Raw genomic sequence first — 14,510 nt, forward strand, 5'->3', positions numbered from 1 at the left:
AAGAAGAAGACTGAGGTTGATTAATGGAAGAGCTACATTCGAATATGTGCATAAGTGTGAATGTAGCATGGTCAACCTGGACACTCAGTGTTGGGAGGGGGGAAGGAAAAATGGGAGGGGGAAGACGCTAAGTACTGTGTGAATGTAAGCCATTGTCAATATGATCCGCATTATGATGTAAGACTATATAGTGTACCAATAAAACCGAAAAAGACAGACGGTAAGCTGGGCTTGGCCCATAAAACAGTTTGATAAGCCCTGCTTTGGGACTTGTGAATGAAAAAGGTTACCAAAATATTATTCATAGAGTCTAACATGCTACCTGATATATAAACTGCTTTCTGCATTCATTTCCTGATTCTTTTGCTAAGGATTGGGCCATTTATATACTAGATAGTCTGACCAAGAACCTCTATTAAGAGCTCACATTTAAACAATCAGAAGAGTTCCTGAGAGTCTCCATTAGGCAATCTCAGACTACCAGGGAAAAATCTACTGTCAAAGATGATCACTCCTAGTAATCTAGCAAGATCCTGTTTCAAAATAAAAAAATAAAAAGAGCTGGGGGTGTAGTTCGGAAATAGAATGCTCCTGGGTTCAATATTTGTACCATAAAATAAAAATATATATGATGACTCCCTCTGGAAGGCCATCTGATTTCAACTGCAAAGCATTTCCCTATTGCATCTTCTGAAGTCTTGCTAAATTACTGAGACTGTTCTCAAACCTGCAATTCTCCTGTCTCAGCCTCCTTAAGTACTGGGAATACAGGTATTCACCACTACACTTTGATACAATGTTTACTTATTAAAGTCTTATGAAATTGCTGAGCTTATCCTCAAACATGAGATCCTCCTGTCTCAGCCTCCCAAACCCTGGGATTACAGGAGTCTACCGCCATGCCTGGCTCTGATGTCTACATATTATTGCAGTTTGACAGAAGGTCAAACTCTATCTGTGCTCTGGATGCCATCTGTGGTCCACCTTAGTAATTCACCCCAGTAACTCCTCACCCCTTCTCTATCCTCAAATTTTCTCTCTGTTGTATCCTGACAGCTGAGCTGATGGCTATCTTATAATAGCACTCATCTGAACTCTGGAAGCACCTGTCTCACAGGAGAGAGTTTTCCAAATACATAAGCATAAAAAGTCTGTACAATCATCCTAAAGACTCAGTGAATAGAAATGTGACCTTGGATATGTTTCATTATATCCGCTAAATTTTTAAGTGTGGTATCATTTCTTTAGGTTCTAGGCCTTACCTGCTCTATTTTTCTAGGAAAAGCATCCACATAGCAATTGACACTGTTTAGAACATTAACATGGTTCTAAACATGGGGACCAAATATGGGGTTCACATGGGGGTCAAACCTACAGACGGTGTCATAACATTTGGTACTGGCCACACATTTGCAGGATCTCAGTGAGTTAGTTGGTGTTGTTCCTCCTTCCCTCCCTTCCTTCCTCTTTCTTCCTTCCTTCCTCCCTCCCTCCCTCCCTTCCTTCCTTCTTTCCTTCCTTCCCTTCCTCCCTCCCTCTTTCTTTCTTTCTTCTTTCTATTTCTTTCTTTCTTTCTTTCTTTCTTTCTTTCTTTCTTTCTTTCTTTCTTTCTTTCTTTCTTTCTTTCTTTCTTTTTTTGGTATTGCATATGATCCAGGGGCATTCTACCTCTGAGCTACACCCCCAACCCACTTCATTTTGAAACGGGGTCTTTCTAAGTTGCTGAGGGTCACACCAAGTTGTTGAAACTGGCTTTGAACCTTTACTCCTCCTGTTTAAACCTCCCAAGGACTGGGATTATAGGCATGCACCATCATTCTTAATTCTCAATAAATGTTTTATGCCTATAATCAACTACCCCAAACCCTTCAGAAACCCTTGGGTGATAATCTGGCTTTTCCACTCAACCACACATTTTCTTTTCTCTTCCATAATAGAGAAAGTTCATTTCTAAATCATTAATTCTAATTTTGATAAAAAATCACCAACATATCCCCACAGTCTGATAATATATTTAGATATCTCAATAGTGTGACTCTTCCTACATAGGTGATGGTAACTACACAGTCTCAGAGATAAGCAATGGTGTCAGAGTCTACAGAAGACAAATTTCACAAAATTATCTGCCTGGTAAAGATTAATGGACTCTTTAGAAAGTAGGAGAAAGAGAAACACTAAATTAAATAGATTTAAAAACAAATCTACAAATCTGGGTGTGGTGGTGCATGCTTGTAATCCCAGCATTTGGGAGTCTGAGACAGGAGGATCGTGGCTGGAGGCCAGCCTCAGCTACTTAGTGAGGCCCTCTGCAACTCAGTGAGACCCTGTTTCAAAATAAAGAATAAAAACAGGGCTGGGGTGTAGCTCAGAGGTAGAATGTCCCTGGGTTCCATCCCCAGTACCACAATAAATAAATAAATAAATAAATAAATAAATAAATAGCAAAGCTATAGAGAATATATGTTCTCTGATAGCTTATCTGATAGGAATTCCATCTAGGTTTCCAAAATGTCAGAAAGTCTTCATTCCCTTTAACTTAGGTTTGCCAGCAACATTTCTATTTTTTTTTTTTTTTGTGGATGAAAGCAATGTCTGTGCTCATACAGAACTTGGGTGGGGGGCACATTCATTACTGGTGAGCGAGGGGAAAGTGGAGTGCAGGCCTCATCTCCACCATATACGCAAGCCGAGGTCAGGTGAGGCAGGAGGGCCTGTCCTTGAGAGAAGCTGAGCAAGGCCTGGCAATCACTAGTCCACAGTCTTTTATAACTGGCCAAGTGACTCTCCTCTGACCTGTACTAAGGGGGCCTTTACTATGAAATTAGTATGAAAACATATGATGGGTGCAAGTTTCCATTGTGGAGTAGCAGGCCGTAGTTGTGGGCAATAGACTGCAACAAGAGAAGCAAAGGATTCAGGCATCTGTAGGTGACATTTGTGTCATGCCAGCTCCTAGGCATCTCTTACCCCTCTCTTCTTTCTTTCTTTCTTTTTTTTTGCGGGTTTCAGGATGGAACCCAGGGGCATTTGACCTCTGAGCTACACCCCCTGCCTTATTTTTTTTTTTTATTTTGAAACAGGGTCTCACTGAGTTGCAGAGAGCCTCACTAAGTAGCTGAGGCCATCCGCGAACCGCAATCCTCCGGTCTCAGCCTCCCAAATGCTGGGATTACAAGTGTGCGCCACCAGGCCCGGCTGTACTTCTCTCTTCTGAACCTATCATGATCTCCAACAGAGTCTCAGATTTGGGATTTGAGTCTAAAGAAATCAAATGTGGCCCAGGATGCATTAACAGTGATAAACTCTGTGTGCTTGGGAGTTGTGTGCTACTTTTTCTAGTCAAAGAATCAAGCCTCATACCAGAGGCAAACTGCCTAAGCTCATGTGGGGTGTGTGTGTGTGTGTGTGTGTGTGTGTGTGTGTGTATGTGTGTATGTGTATGCATTTATGTGTGTGAAGGGATGAGTTCTAAAATCCTAGTCTTTAGGCCCTTAAGCCAAGCTTGCCCAAGTCTGGCACTAGGGTGCTTGAAGCCTGATAATTCTTGTTGAGAGGGCTTATCTTCTGTGTTTTAGGTATGTTTAGCAGCAACTCTGGCCTCTACCCATTAGATGCCAGTAATATACTTCCCTCAGGCTGTGATAACCAAATGTTTGGCCAGATATTGGCAGTTGCACCCTAGGGATGGGGGGAGGCAAAATCATCCTTGGTTGAGTACCACATAGCTATATATGTCACTGTATATGCATATATATGCACATATATATGTGTGTGTGTATTATGGATATATGTATATATAATATGGCTTATTTGATAAATGAATATTCATGAAGCTTCTAGCGTTTAGAAGCTTGCTATCCCTCTTCCTCTGTCTCAAGTTTCAAGCAACACTGGCCAACCTTAATTTTCATGGACAGATTTACTGTGTTGGTATAACACCACAGCTTTACATTCTGCCTCAAATAGCTTTATGCTACACATTCATACAAATTCTAAAGTGACTTTACAGATGTACATTCATAAACATATCAGAGCCAATCACTAAGCCAAACATGAGGAGGGAGGGGGAGGGAATGGGGTGGGAATTGGAGAAGGGCTAAACAAGTGATGTGTGCATGTATGCCTCCACCACCGTGTACCCCACTAAGATGTATGACTACAAGGCACCAATAAAAATTTAGAAAAAAAGAAATCATTCAGAAATAGACTTTTGTGCATTAAGATAATTCAAGTGCATGCTCCTCATCTGTATGGGAATCAGGACCTGTGTCAAAACATCAGGCCAGTAGGTTTGCCTGGGCTCCGGTGGCATCTAGGTGGAGCTTCCATAGGCAAGCCCGTCAGGTGTGAGATTGGCTTCAGAGGAGGGCAAGTCCATAAAATCCTCGGATTTAGAGTTTGCATAAGGTAAAGTGTTTATTTTGAAATCAGGTTGAGAGATATAGACCTCTTCTTCTACCCCCTTAAGATGACCTTCCCGAAAGTTCTTTTTCACTGGTTGTTGTGAAGCCCTATAGGCTGGTGAGATATACATGGCTTTCCTTTGTAATGGGCCAAGTTTATCTTCCCTTTCAACAACCGGCTAGCTGACATGCAGATTGTCCTGCTGGGATGGGTCTTTCAAAATGGACATGAATGCCAGCCAGCGACCAAGAAGCTGGGGTTTCCTTCCTGTGTTAATGTTTGGTGAAAGAAGAGTTTGCATCCTGCAGCTTTGGCAGAGCAGATGTTTCACTTGCAGCTTTCCCCAGCAGAGAGGCAGATGGGGACCTTACCTTTGGGAATGGTGATCTGACAGCTCAGGTCACAGTCCTGCTGCAGTTGATAAAAAGCCACTTCCTGTAGCCGGGCCCGCTCCAGCTCAGACAGACTTTGGATGGGGACTGACCTCAGCCGCACGCTGCGCCCCGACATGCTGTTCCAGGTGAAATCACCCTGCAGGCCAAGAGAAAAACATCAAGAGTTACACAGTTCACTTACTCTGCACAATTCATATCCTTTCTCAGTCAGAAATGGAGGCAAGCAAACTTCACCTTTGTGTTCCACAATTGTCTTTAGATTATTCTAACCACACCCTCTCTTGGTTTACCGTGGATTTTCTCAGCTGGTTGACAAAATCAAAACCTAAAGTTGCTGCTGGGTCACGTTATCTCATCTGATCATGTGTACATAAGCCAAAGCAAACTATGCAGAAAGATGCCGAGAGGGTCCTACTTCCTCCTTTTTATAGGAACACATAGGCACTTCCTACTTTGAGTACATTGGCAACGGGAAAAATGGTGCTAACAGCTATTATGAGCACTAGATAGAGGGCAGTCAACGTGCTTTGGGAGCCTACCGCGTGTCAGTGCTTCTGCCAACATTTTAGTAAATCCATCTGATACGGAAGTCAATATTTTTGCCCTTATATAATATTCAATAACACACCATCATATGACAATATAATATGTAATAATTCATTTTCTCTCTTTGTATCTGTGCTAGATTGGTTCCAAGACACTCCCTCAGATACCGCAAATTTGCAGATTCTCAAGTCCTTTATTTAAATGACAGTATTTGCATATAACTTCTGTCTATCTGCCTAAGTACTTTGTCTCCTCTCTATATTCCTTTTTATGCCTAATACAATGTAAACACTGTAAATGGTTGTTCTACTGTATTGTTCAGGGGAGAATGACAAGGAAAAAAAATGTCTCTACATGTTCAGTTACAGATGCAAAGGAAAGGAAAGCACTTTGCAGGTTTAGATAGAGAGACTAGGCAATATTTGAGCAAGGGTTACAGGAAGTGAGGCCTTTTTGTTTTTTGGTCTTGCCCTGTACAAACTGACTTCCGGTGGATGCAGGTGGACACTAGTAGGTACCCTGGATGAGGGGAGATGCTGCAGGAGGGGAGTGAGGAGGACAGTGAGTGAGCAAATCTAGGCAAAGTGAGTGGGCTGCTACCACACTTGGTAAACTGAAGAAATTTCTTCCAAGATCAGCGTGTTTGAGATTTTTTTCTTTCTTCATTATAACTAGACTAAGCACAAGTTGAAATAGGGGTTAAGGCCTTGGGCCTTGGGTATGCCCCTCACTCTCTCAATCATGGACTCTAGGCTTAGGGTATCACAAGGTTCATTAGCAGAGAATTGCTTTTTTTTCCTACAGATGGAAAGTTCCAGAAGTGTTTGTGACCTCTACATATGAAGCTTTGGTATCAAGGGAGCTGATTACTGTTTGAAATGTCAAAATTCAATTGTGTACTTTTGGGGGTTTTTGTTTTTGTTTTCTTGAGATGTACTGGAGATTGAACTCAGGGGCATCCCACCTCTAAGCTACACTCCAAGCCCTATTTTAATTTTTATTTTGAAATGGGATGTCGCTAAGTTGCAGAAGGCTGCAAACCTGCAATCCTCTTGTCTGAGCCTACTGAGTCCCGGGATTATAGGTATGTGCCACCACACCCAACTTGTACCTATTCTTTAAAAGCATTTAAGAATGTGATTTGAAATGTGCTCAATTATCTATAGCAAGGTTTGACAATCTTTCTATGTCAAGGATTGGATAACAAATATTTCAGGCTTTGTGAGCCATAGAGTCTCTGGTAGAACTATTCAACTCTGCCTTTGGAGGATAAAGCAGCCTTAGATGATTTATAAATCAACGAGTGTGGCATATTTCAATAAAACGTTACTTATAAAAACAAATGAGAGGTTGGATTTGGTGGGGGGGCAGTCAAAGATGCAGAGTTTAGAGAAGACGCTGGGCTAGGTATGATGGAGATTCAATGTTTAATAGACATTTTGATGAGTCCTAAACTGCCAGTATATAAAGGATAGAAAGTAATCATTATAATACATGGCCCAGGGACGAGCTAATTTATGACATCCATGTCCATCTGTCAGACCTCATAGGAGCAATGAGACATGAACACAAAGGTTAATGTCACTATGAAGTGACAAACACCCAGACAGAGCACCAAAGCCCACCAGGACAGTTTAGCATGTTTCTGGTTCTTTCTCAGTTTTAAAATGTGTGATCCAGGCCAACACTTTTCTTGACTGTTTAGACTTCTAAATGGACAACTTGTTTTAAGCTTTCTGAATCCAGTCTTTGGAGTGGTCACGATAAGATATTTTTAATGTATTTTTATTGCTGTATTGAAATTATGCATCATTATTGAGGTTCAGCATTATAGAAGTATACGTGCACCCAGCACATAGTGTCTTGCCTCTGAATCCCACCCCACTCCCTCCTGCTCCCTGTCCATAATTTTGAAGTTGGCATTGATAACTTCACATCATAGAATCTTTTCTAAGGATAGAAAAATGTAGGTGAAATTGAAACTATCTCTGAATAGACCAAATACCTCAACAATTGTAACAATGTCCTTTTGTTCTGGGGTACTCAGTGACAGCATGTGTGATAAAAAGGATATAACACTGTAGTTCTTTGCAGAGACAAGAACTGTCTGGAGACATTTACTCATCAAAGCCGGAAGGAGGGAGAATGTGTTTGTTATACTGGTGCCTAGCGGGTAGAGGCCAGGGGTTATAAAAATCATCTTGCAATGCACAGAACAACTACCCACTTAAAAAAGAACTATCTGATCCAAAATGTCAATAGGGAAGAGTGTGAGAAATCCTAGTATAACATTCATTAGGTCTGCTGTTAGGCTCAAATTACAAAAACAACAACCAAAAAAAACCCCTTAAAATGATAGTATCAGGAAATATTACCAATCATGTAAACATTTGGTTTATCATCAAAATCAAAATCTATATATTCTTATGCATCATGCTACACGCTATATATGAAAACAGAATCATAAGACATATTTTGAGCTAGCTTTCAAAAACACAAACACCACAAATCAATTTAAAAGAAGCAAACAAAAAAATCTCAATACAATAGAATCTTGATTAACTAGAGAACAACTCACCGATGGTATTAACTAAAAAGATTGACTTCCCACTAGACGTCTCTGCCTCCACATTTAGATAAAAAGAAGCAGAAGACAAACTGAAATCCCAGCAACCTAATACCTATGATTTATTCAGAAAGGTCATTCTTCTGACCTAAGATTCATCTTTACAAACAGACCTGATTTTCCCATAAAATAAAATTGATTGAAATAATTTGGGTTTTTGTCTACACCACTATTTTTTATGTCAGTGGGGCTCGTCTCTATTTGCAGCATTTTTTTTAGTCTCATACAACTTCAAACTCCCCAGGACCAAGGGTGTTAGCAAAGGGTGATGTAGGGCTGTTGAAAATGTGCTTTGCTGACCTATGGCGGGGGTGGCAGATGGTCCCTGTTTAAACAAGCAGATTCTTGGGCTCTAGTTAGATTTAGGGAACTAAGGTCACAGAGTATAGAAACCAAATATGTCCATCATAAACCAGAATCTGCAGATGATGAGCAATTTTGCATAGTGAAGGTTGAGACCTGCTGGTGTAGTGGTGAAGACTCGGGTTCACTTAGATGTGAGCTTTTGGGCAAGATTCAGAACATGTTGAATGTCAGCAGATGAGCATGAAGCGAGAAGCATTTCTTAGGTGTATAGGAATTATACAAGGCAATGCAAATGAATTTCTTTTAGAGGGCTTATTAGCTCCTGACAAGTTGTGCGTAAGTGGTAATTTAAGTTATAATTAATATGAATCTTTGCCACTCTAAACTTGCATCTCTGTCTTAAGTCTAGCAGTTTCTGTGACACCAAAAATCTCTTAAGAAATGTGTGCTGAATTCATGAGTAAGTAAATGGTTTCACTATGTGTAAGACATTTTCTAAGTTCAGCTGGAATGCGGTTCTGTAAGAGTGAGAACCAGAAGAAAAGAAGATAGGTTAGAGCCTGATAAATGAGATGTCACTTAGATCAATTGTGGTTGGTGCTAAATTCTGTTCAATTGCTTTCTAATGCGGTTGTCATTCAATAATTAGTGAAGCCAAGATTCACAGAGGTGTGGAGGAAGCATCACAAAGGTTGAAATGCCAAGCTCACACAACCAACATTTCTGAAAAGGGCTACCTTGTTCTTCCTAACTCCAAAGTAAACACATCTCAATGACACTAACTCTCTTGTTTCTTTTTTAAGCCTTTTTTATTTAAAATTTCACTTCCTTTTGCAGAATAAAGTCCAGTTTTTGAAAACATGTTGACACAGAATATCCTTGTGCATAAACTGATGTCTTAAACATTAAGAACTTTAAACATAAATGGCATTATTTAATCATTGTATAGTGAAAATTCCTCATATTTAATTCTTAATCAAAGTAAAATAAAATGAAAAAAAATATATGAACATTTATGCTTTCATATATTCTAGGCAAACCGGATGTGCATATACCTGTTTTATTAGAAGCATTTTGTAAAACTTAGAGCATTCAACTTCCTACTATATATAAAAATGTCTTTGACAAATGACAATTTTGCAGAATCAAGAGTAACTAATCTTTGTGTGGTGGTTCATACTTGTAATCCCAATACTTGGAAGGCTAAGACAGGAGGACCACAGGTTCGAGGCCTGCCTTGGCAGCTTAGTGAGTCTCTCAGAAACCTAGAGAGACCCTGTTTCAAAATAAATAAATAAGTAAATAAATAAATAAATAAATAAATAAATAAATAAATCAAGCAAGCAAGCAAGCAAGCAAGCAAGCAAGCAAGCAAGCAAGCAAGCTGGGGATGTAGCTCAGAGGTAGAATGCCCCTGTGTTCAATATCTAGTACTCCCCCCCCTAAGAAAAAGGATAACTAGAACCCTTAGAAAACAAATTTTGTGTACTATATAATGGTTTAAAGAATATCACTGAGAGGAACATTTCCCACATATTATTCTTTTCTTAGCATCTTTCACATCTGTTTCTCAGACTGTGTACTAGAGGACTTAGTGTTGGTATTTTAAGTGAATAGAATACAGTTTAAATCATTCTTTGCTCTGGTGAGGAGATGACCCAAGTTGGGCATACATGAAGAACGCAGCTCCATAGAAAAAACTTGCCACTGCTATATGGTAACCACTCTTTTTCACGAGTTCTAGGGAAAGCGCAGGGTATTTGGGGTATTTGCATGGCTGTTCCACCCCTGGTTGTCCCCCCTTAAAATATGCTTTTTATTCATGAACTCAACAGGCTTACATTTTCTAATTCTTCCTCTTTTATTCATTTACTTATTTATCTTTGTTACCGGAGATTGAAGCCAGGGGCATTCTACCTCCAAGCTATACCTCCTGCCTTATTTTATATTAAAATGATCTGACTAAATTGCGGAGGACCTGCTAAGTTGCTGAGTTTGACGTTGAACCTGTGATCCCCCTATCATAGCCTTTTAAGTACTGGGACTAAGGCCTATGCCAACATGCCAGGACAATTCTTCCTCTCTTGATTCTTTAGATACTCCTCAACAGACCTTATGGCAGGGACTTAACACTTCTACTACGTTGCACGCAATATTTATGACTTATTTATTGATTCTAGCCTGTTTTTCTATAAGCAGAAATTTTATTTTAAGCAAGCATTTGCAAAAATTCTGGACACTTGATAGGGGTGGTAGTCTATTTTTGCCTTTGGCCCTGGCATATTAGCCCTTTCTTGCTATCTGAGTGTCCAAATATGCCAGAGTGGCATGATAAAAAACTCATTTCACTCATTCAAGGAATACCTAATGAGCACCTTCTGAAGTCTTGAAATTCATTAGTGAATGAGACAGAGTCCTGTCTTCATGGAGCTTCCAGACCAGAGAAGGAAACCAGAAGCACACACAATGAGGGACTCCATTACATAGCAAGTGATAGGCTGGAGAAGAAGGTGCATTCACAAACACATCAAAGTCAATCAGTGAGCCAAACATGAGAAGGAGGGAGGGGGAGGTAAAGGAGGATTGGGGAAGGGCTAAATGATGGATGTGTACATGGGTGCTCTACTATCTTGTACCCCATTAAGATGGATGACTGCATCTGGGCCTGGTGGCGCACACTTGTAATCCCAGCATTCAGGAGGCTGAGACCAGAGGATTGTGGTTAGCGGACAGCCTCAGATACTCAGTGAGGCCATTTGCAACTCAGTTAGACCCTGTTTCAACAATAAAAAGACTGAAAAATAGGGCTAGGGTGTAGCTTGGAGGCAGAATGCCAGTGTTCCACACCCAGTATCACCAAAAATAAAATAAAATATAGGGCTGGGGTTGTTGCTCAGAGGTAGAATATCCCTAGGTTCCATTCCCAGTACCGCAAGAAAGAAAGAAAGAAAGAAAGAAAGAAAGAAAGAAAGAAAGAAAGAAAGAAAGAAAGAAAGGAAGGAAGGTGATGCAGGGTAAAGGGGATTAGGAGTACTGGGAGAGCTGTCAGGACTGAGAACAAGCCATCTGAGACCATCGTGAAGGAGGTAAGGAAGGGAACCACACAGATTTCAGGAACTGTGCCATCATAAGAGACCTATTGACATAAGGGCAGGATGGGGTAGTAGGTAAAAGCAAGGGCTACTTGGGTTTGGACCACAATTCCAGCACTTGCCAGTTGTGTGGATTTTTATCAAGCTACTTACACCCTCCTTGCTCACTATGCTCATCGGTGAAATGGGAACGATAAGAATTTTGCTTAAATAAGCTGACTAGCCAGGAGTCAGTGAGCTAGGACCCATGGGGCAAATCTTGCCCGCTGATTGCTTTGGAAAGTCAAGTTTTATTGGAGTGCGGCCACACTCATTCATTCAGGTGTTGTCTATGGCAGCTTACAACACTACAGTGGCGCAGTTGAGTACTTGCAGTAGAGAATCATGAAGCTGTTCTAACGGTCCCTTCCCAGAAAAAGTTTTCTGACCCTGGACTAGATTACAAGTAAAGGCACACCTATGATTAAGATTTGCCTTTTGGATCAACATTTCCTTCCTCTCGTAAGTTTTTTGTTGGGGGGTGGGGGTGGGGGTGGGTCAAATATCCTAAAAAACCTGTACAGAAATCACACAACATGAGCTGGGCGTGATGGCACATGTTTTTAATTCTAGTACTTGGGAGGCTGAGACCAGAGGATCATGGTTCATGGACAGCCTCAACTACTTAGTGAGGCCCTCTGCAACTTAGTGAGATCCTGTTTTAAAATAAAGAATAAAAAATAGGGCAGAGGTTGTAGCTTGGAGGTAGAATGCCCCTGGGCTCAATCCCCAGTACTGAAAAAAATTAACAAAAAGAAATCACACAACATGGCAACAATTGAAAATATTGGAAAGTATGGATATTCTAGGGTGAAATAGATGTGGTTATTTGCAAAAAGCCTGTTCATCTAGATTATTGATGAATCCAAGAGATAGCAATGAACATTGTCAAATCTGGTGCTATGCTAACACCATCCAGATAAACAAATACCTCATATCTTGTTTCCAGTGGATAAAACCTCTCCAGTGGTTGGCATAAAGGGGACAAAGTAGTGGAAGTCCCCAATGGAAAAATATAAAGAAAGGCCAATTTTAGGAAAAATATAAAGAAAGGCCAATTTTAGTTCTCTGTCTCCTTAGTTGATCAGGGGACTTTTCTACCAGGCACAATTTAATTATTAGTTTTAAGCCTCACTCAAGTCTTGGATGGGAAGGTGGTACAATAGCTTGCCTGGATTTCAGGACTGTAGAACATAAAATCACTTTCCTCAGAAACATTTCTTTTGCAGGGCTAGCATTTGACACTTTTGCCTGCCTTTCTCTGATTAATTTTAGTTTACTCAAATTATAACAACAGACCTGCAGAGATGGAGTAGTCCTTGAAGATACATGGTTTTCTGGATCTTTACTTATATTATCTCACTTAATTCCTACAACAAACCTAAGGACTGTGTCTCCATCTTTATCCCCATATTTCAGATGAAGAAACTGAGGCACCAAGCTTAAGTAACTTGCCAAAGATTACCCATTGTCAGAGTTGCTATTTGAAGCTAGGCTTCCAGCTCTAGAACCTAGTCTCACAACCACTACAATATACATATCTCATCACTTCTTATGACAAACCATTCTAATCCCCTTTCTTTACAAATGAGCAAAACAACTGCTTTAAGTGAAGAGACTCCATTAGCAGACTGGGTTAAAGACAACCAGCCACCAAGACTTTTCATTAGAAGACTCATTACAGTAGGGTTAATCCAGACAGTGTTTAAAAATCCAGAAAATAGCTAGGGATGGTGGCTCACACCTATAATTCTGGTACTTGAGAGGCTGAGACAGGAGGATTTTAGGTTTGAGGTTAGCCTCTGCAGTTTAGAGAGCCCCTGTCTCCAAATAAAAAATAAAAAGGGCTGAGGGTATAGCTCAGAGATAGAATGCCCTTGGGTTCAATTCCAGTATGAAAAAAATACACTCAAGGTTTTCCTTTTTGTAAAACAGAGCACATCAAATTTATTATTAGCCTTATCTACTATCTGAGTTGTTCTCCAAAGCCCATATCTATCATGGCCACAACAAATAATATGTTGCTCACGCAGCAGTCAAGAAGCTAGGAGGGGAAGGTTAGCCACTTTACCCTGTTAGACCTTAAAACAGCCTGTGCCTGAACCTTTGGCAGAAATCAGCCCAATTTTGCTGCTCCATTTAATTACAGCTAGCTCTGCTTCCTGCCTGAGTTAGCTCATTTCAAACTGCGGTAGCATCAATTGATCCTAAGTCTCTATTGGCACAGTGGTTAGCTGTCACACATCTCAGATACTGATCAATCCAGATTTCTTCCCTAGTCCTAAGACAGATGTGACAATTACAGCATTTTTATCACAATCATCTTCAGGAAAAAAGAAGTAGTATAGATATTTATATTGCTTACCCATGAGTTCTATTTGCCGCGTCTTTGCTGTCCTCTCTAATCTGACTGAACTAAGCTTGGAGTAGGAACTTGAGTCTACTTAAAAGAACATTTTTTGCGTGTGCAAAATGCATCCTGAAACAGCAGATTGTATCAAGAGTTGGAGAAATGGCCCAACTGGCCCAGCTGTGACTCCCACGATACCTTTTGTTGCCAGAGACAGAGACATCCGTTACCGTGAATCTTGGGACCCAAAACATGCAGTCTTTTCACCGGACCATTGTGAAGTTTCTGTCCCTTCAGAACCGAGGCAGGCTGTGTCTCTGAGTGAGTGAGTGAGTGTGTACGTGTATGTGTGTGTGTGTGTGTGTGTGTGTGTGTGTGTGTGAAAGTGAGTGAGAGAGAGAGAGAGAGAGAGAGAGAGAGAGAGAGAGAGCGAGCAGGCAGGAAGGAGGAGGGCAGGGACAAAAAAAGAATGAAGAGAAATTGAAACTGGATTTCCTGTTTCTTATTTTAATAAGATGATTTGGAAGAAATATATCAGAGTTAAGAAAGGACCCCCCCAACCCCCTTTTCCACAGGGATTTACAAACAGTAATTGGATTGTAACTGTGCAAACTGTCCTTATTAGGAATCAAATAAGGAATGTTGAAAGTCTCCCGTACAACCCCAGTGCATGTTAAACACATAGGATACTTTCTTTGTTTAGGAAAAAATCCTCAGATCCGAAATTATGTTTTCGAATGACCTATTTCTTC

At 40.5% G+C, this 14,510-nt stretch overlaps 1 protein-coding gene across 2 annotated transcripts in view; it reads right to left on the reverse strand.

Annotated features, from left to right (window-relative positions):
• ARHGAP6 (Rho GTPase activating protein 6) overlaps nucleotides 1-14,510 on the reverse strand; it is a gene marked incomplete at both ends in the record, with an annotated part of 524,441 nt that overhangs the window by 97,474 nt on the left and 412,457 nt on the right. For both annotated transcript variants that reach the window (XM_080719548.1, XM_080719549.1), the window contains one exon: nucleotides 4,776-4,935. In XM_080719548.1, the coding sequence (XP_080575674.1) occupies nucleotides 4,776-4,935 (160 nt within the window). The remainder of the gene's footprint in view (nucleotides 1-4,775; nucleotides 4,936-14,510) is intronic.

This window comes from Muscardinus avellanarius (assembly GCF_963383645.1).
Source record: "Muscardinus avellanarius genome assembly, chromosome: X".
NCBI lineage: Eukaryota > Metazoa > Chordata > Mammalia > Rodentia > Gliridae > Muscardinus > Muscardinus avellanarius.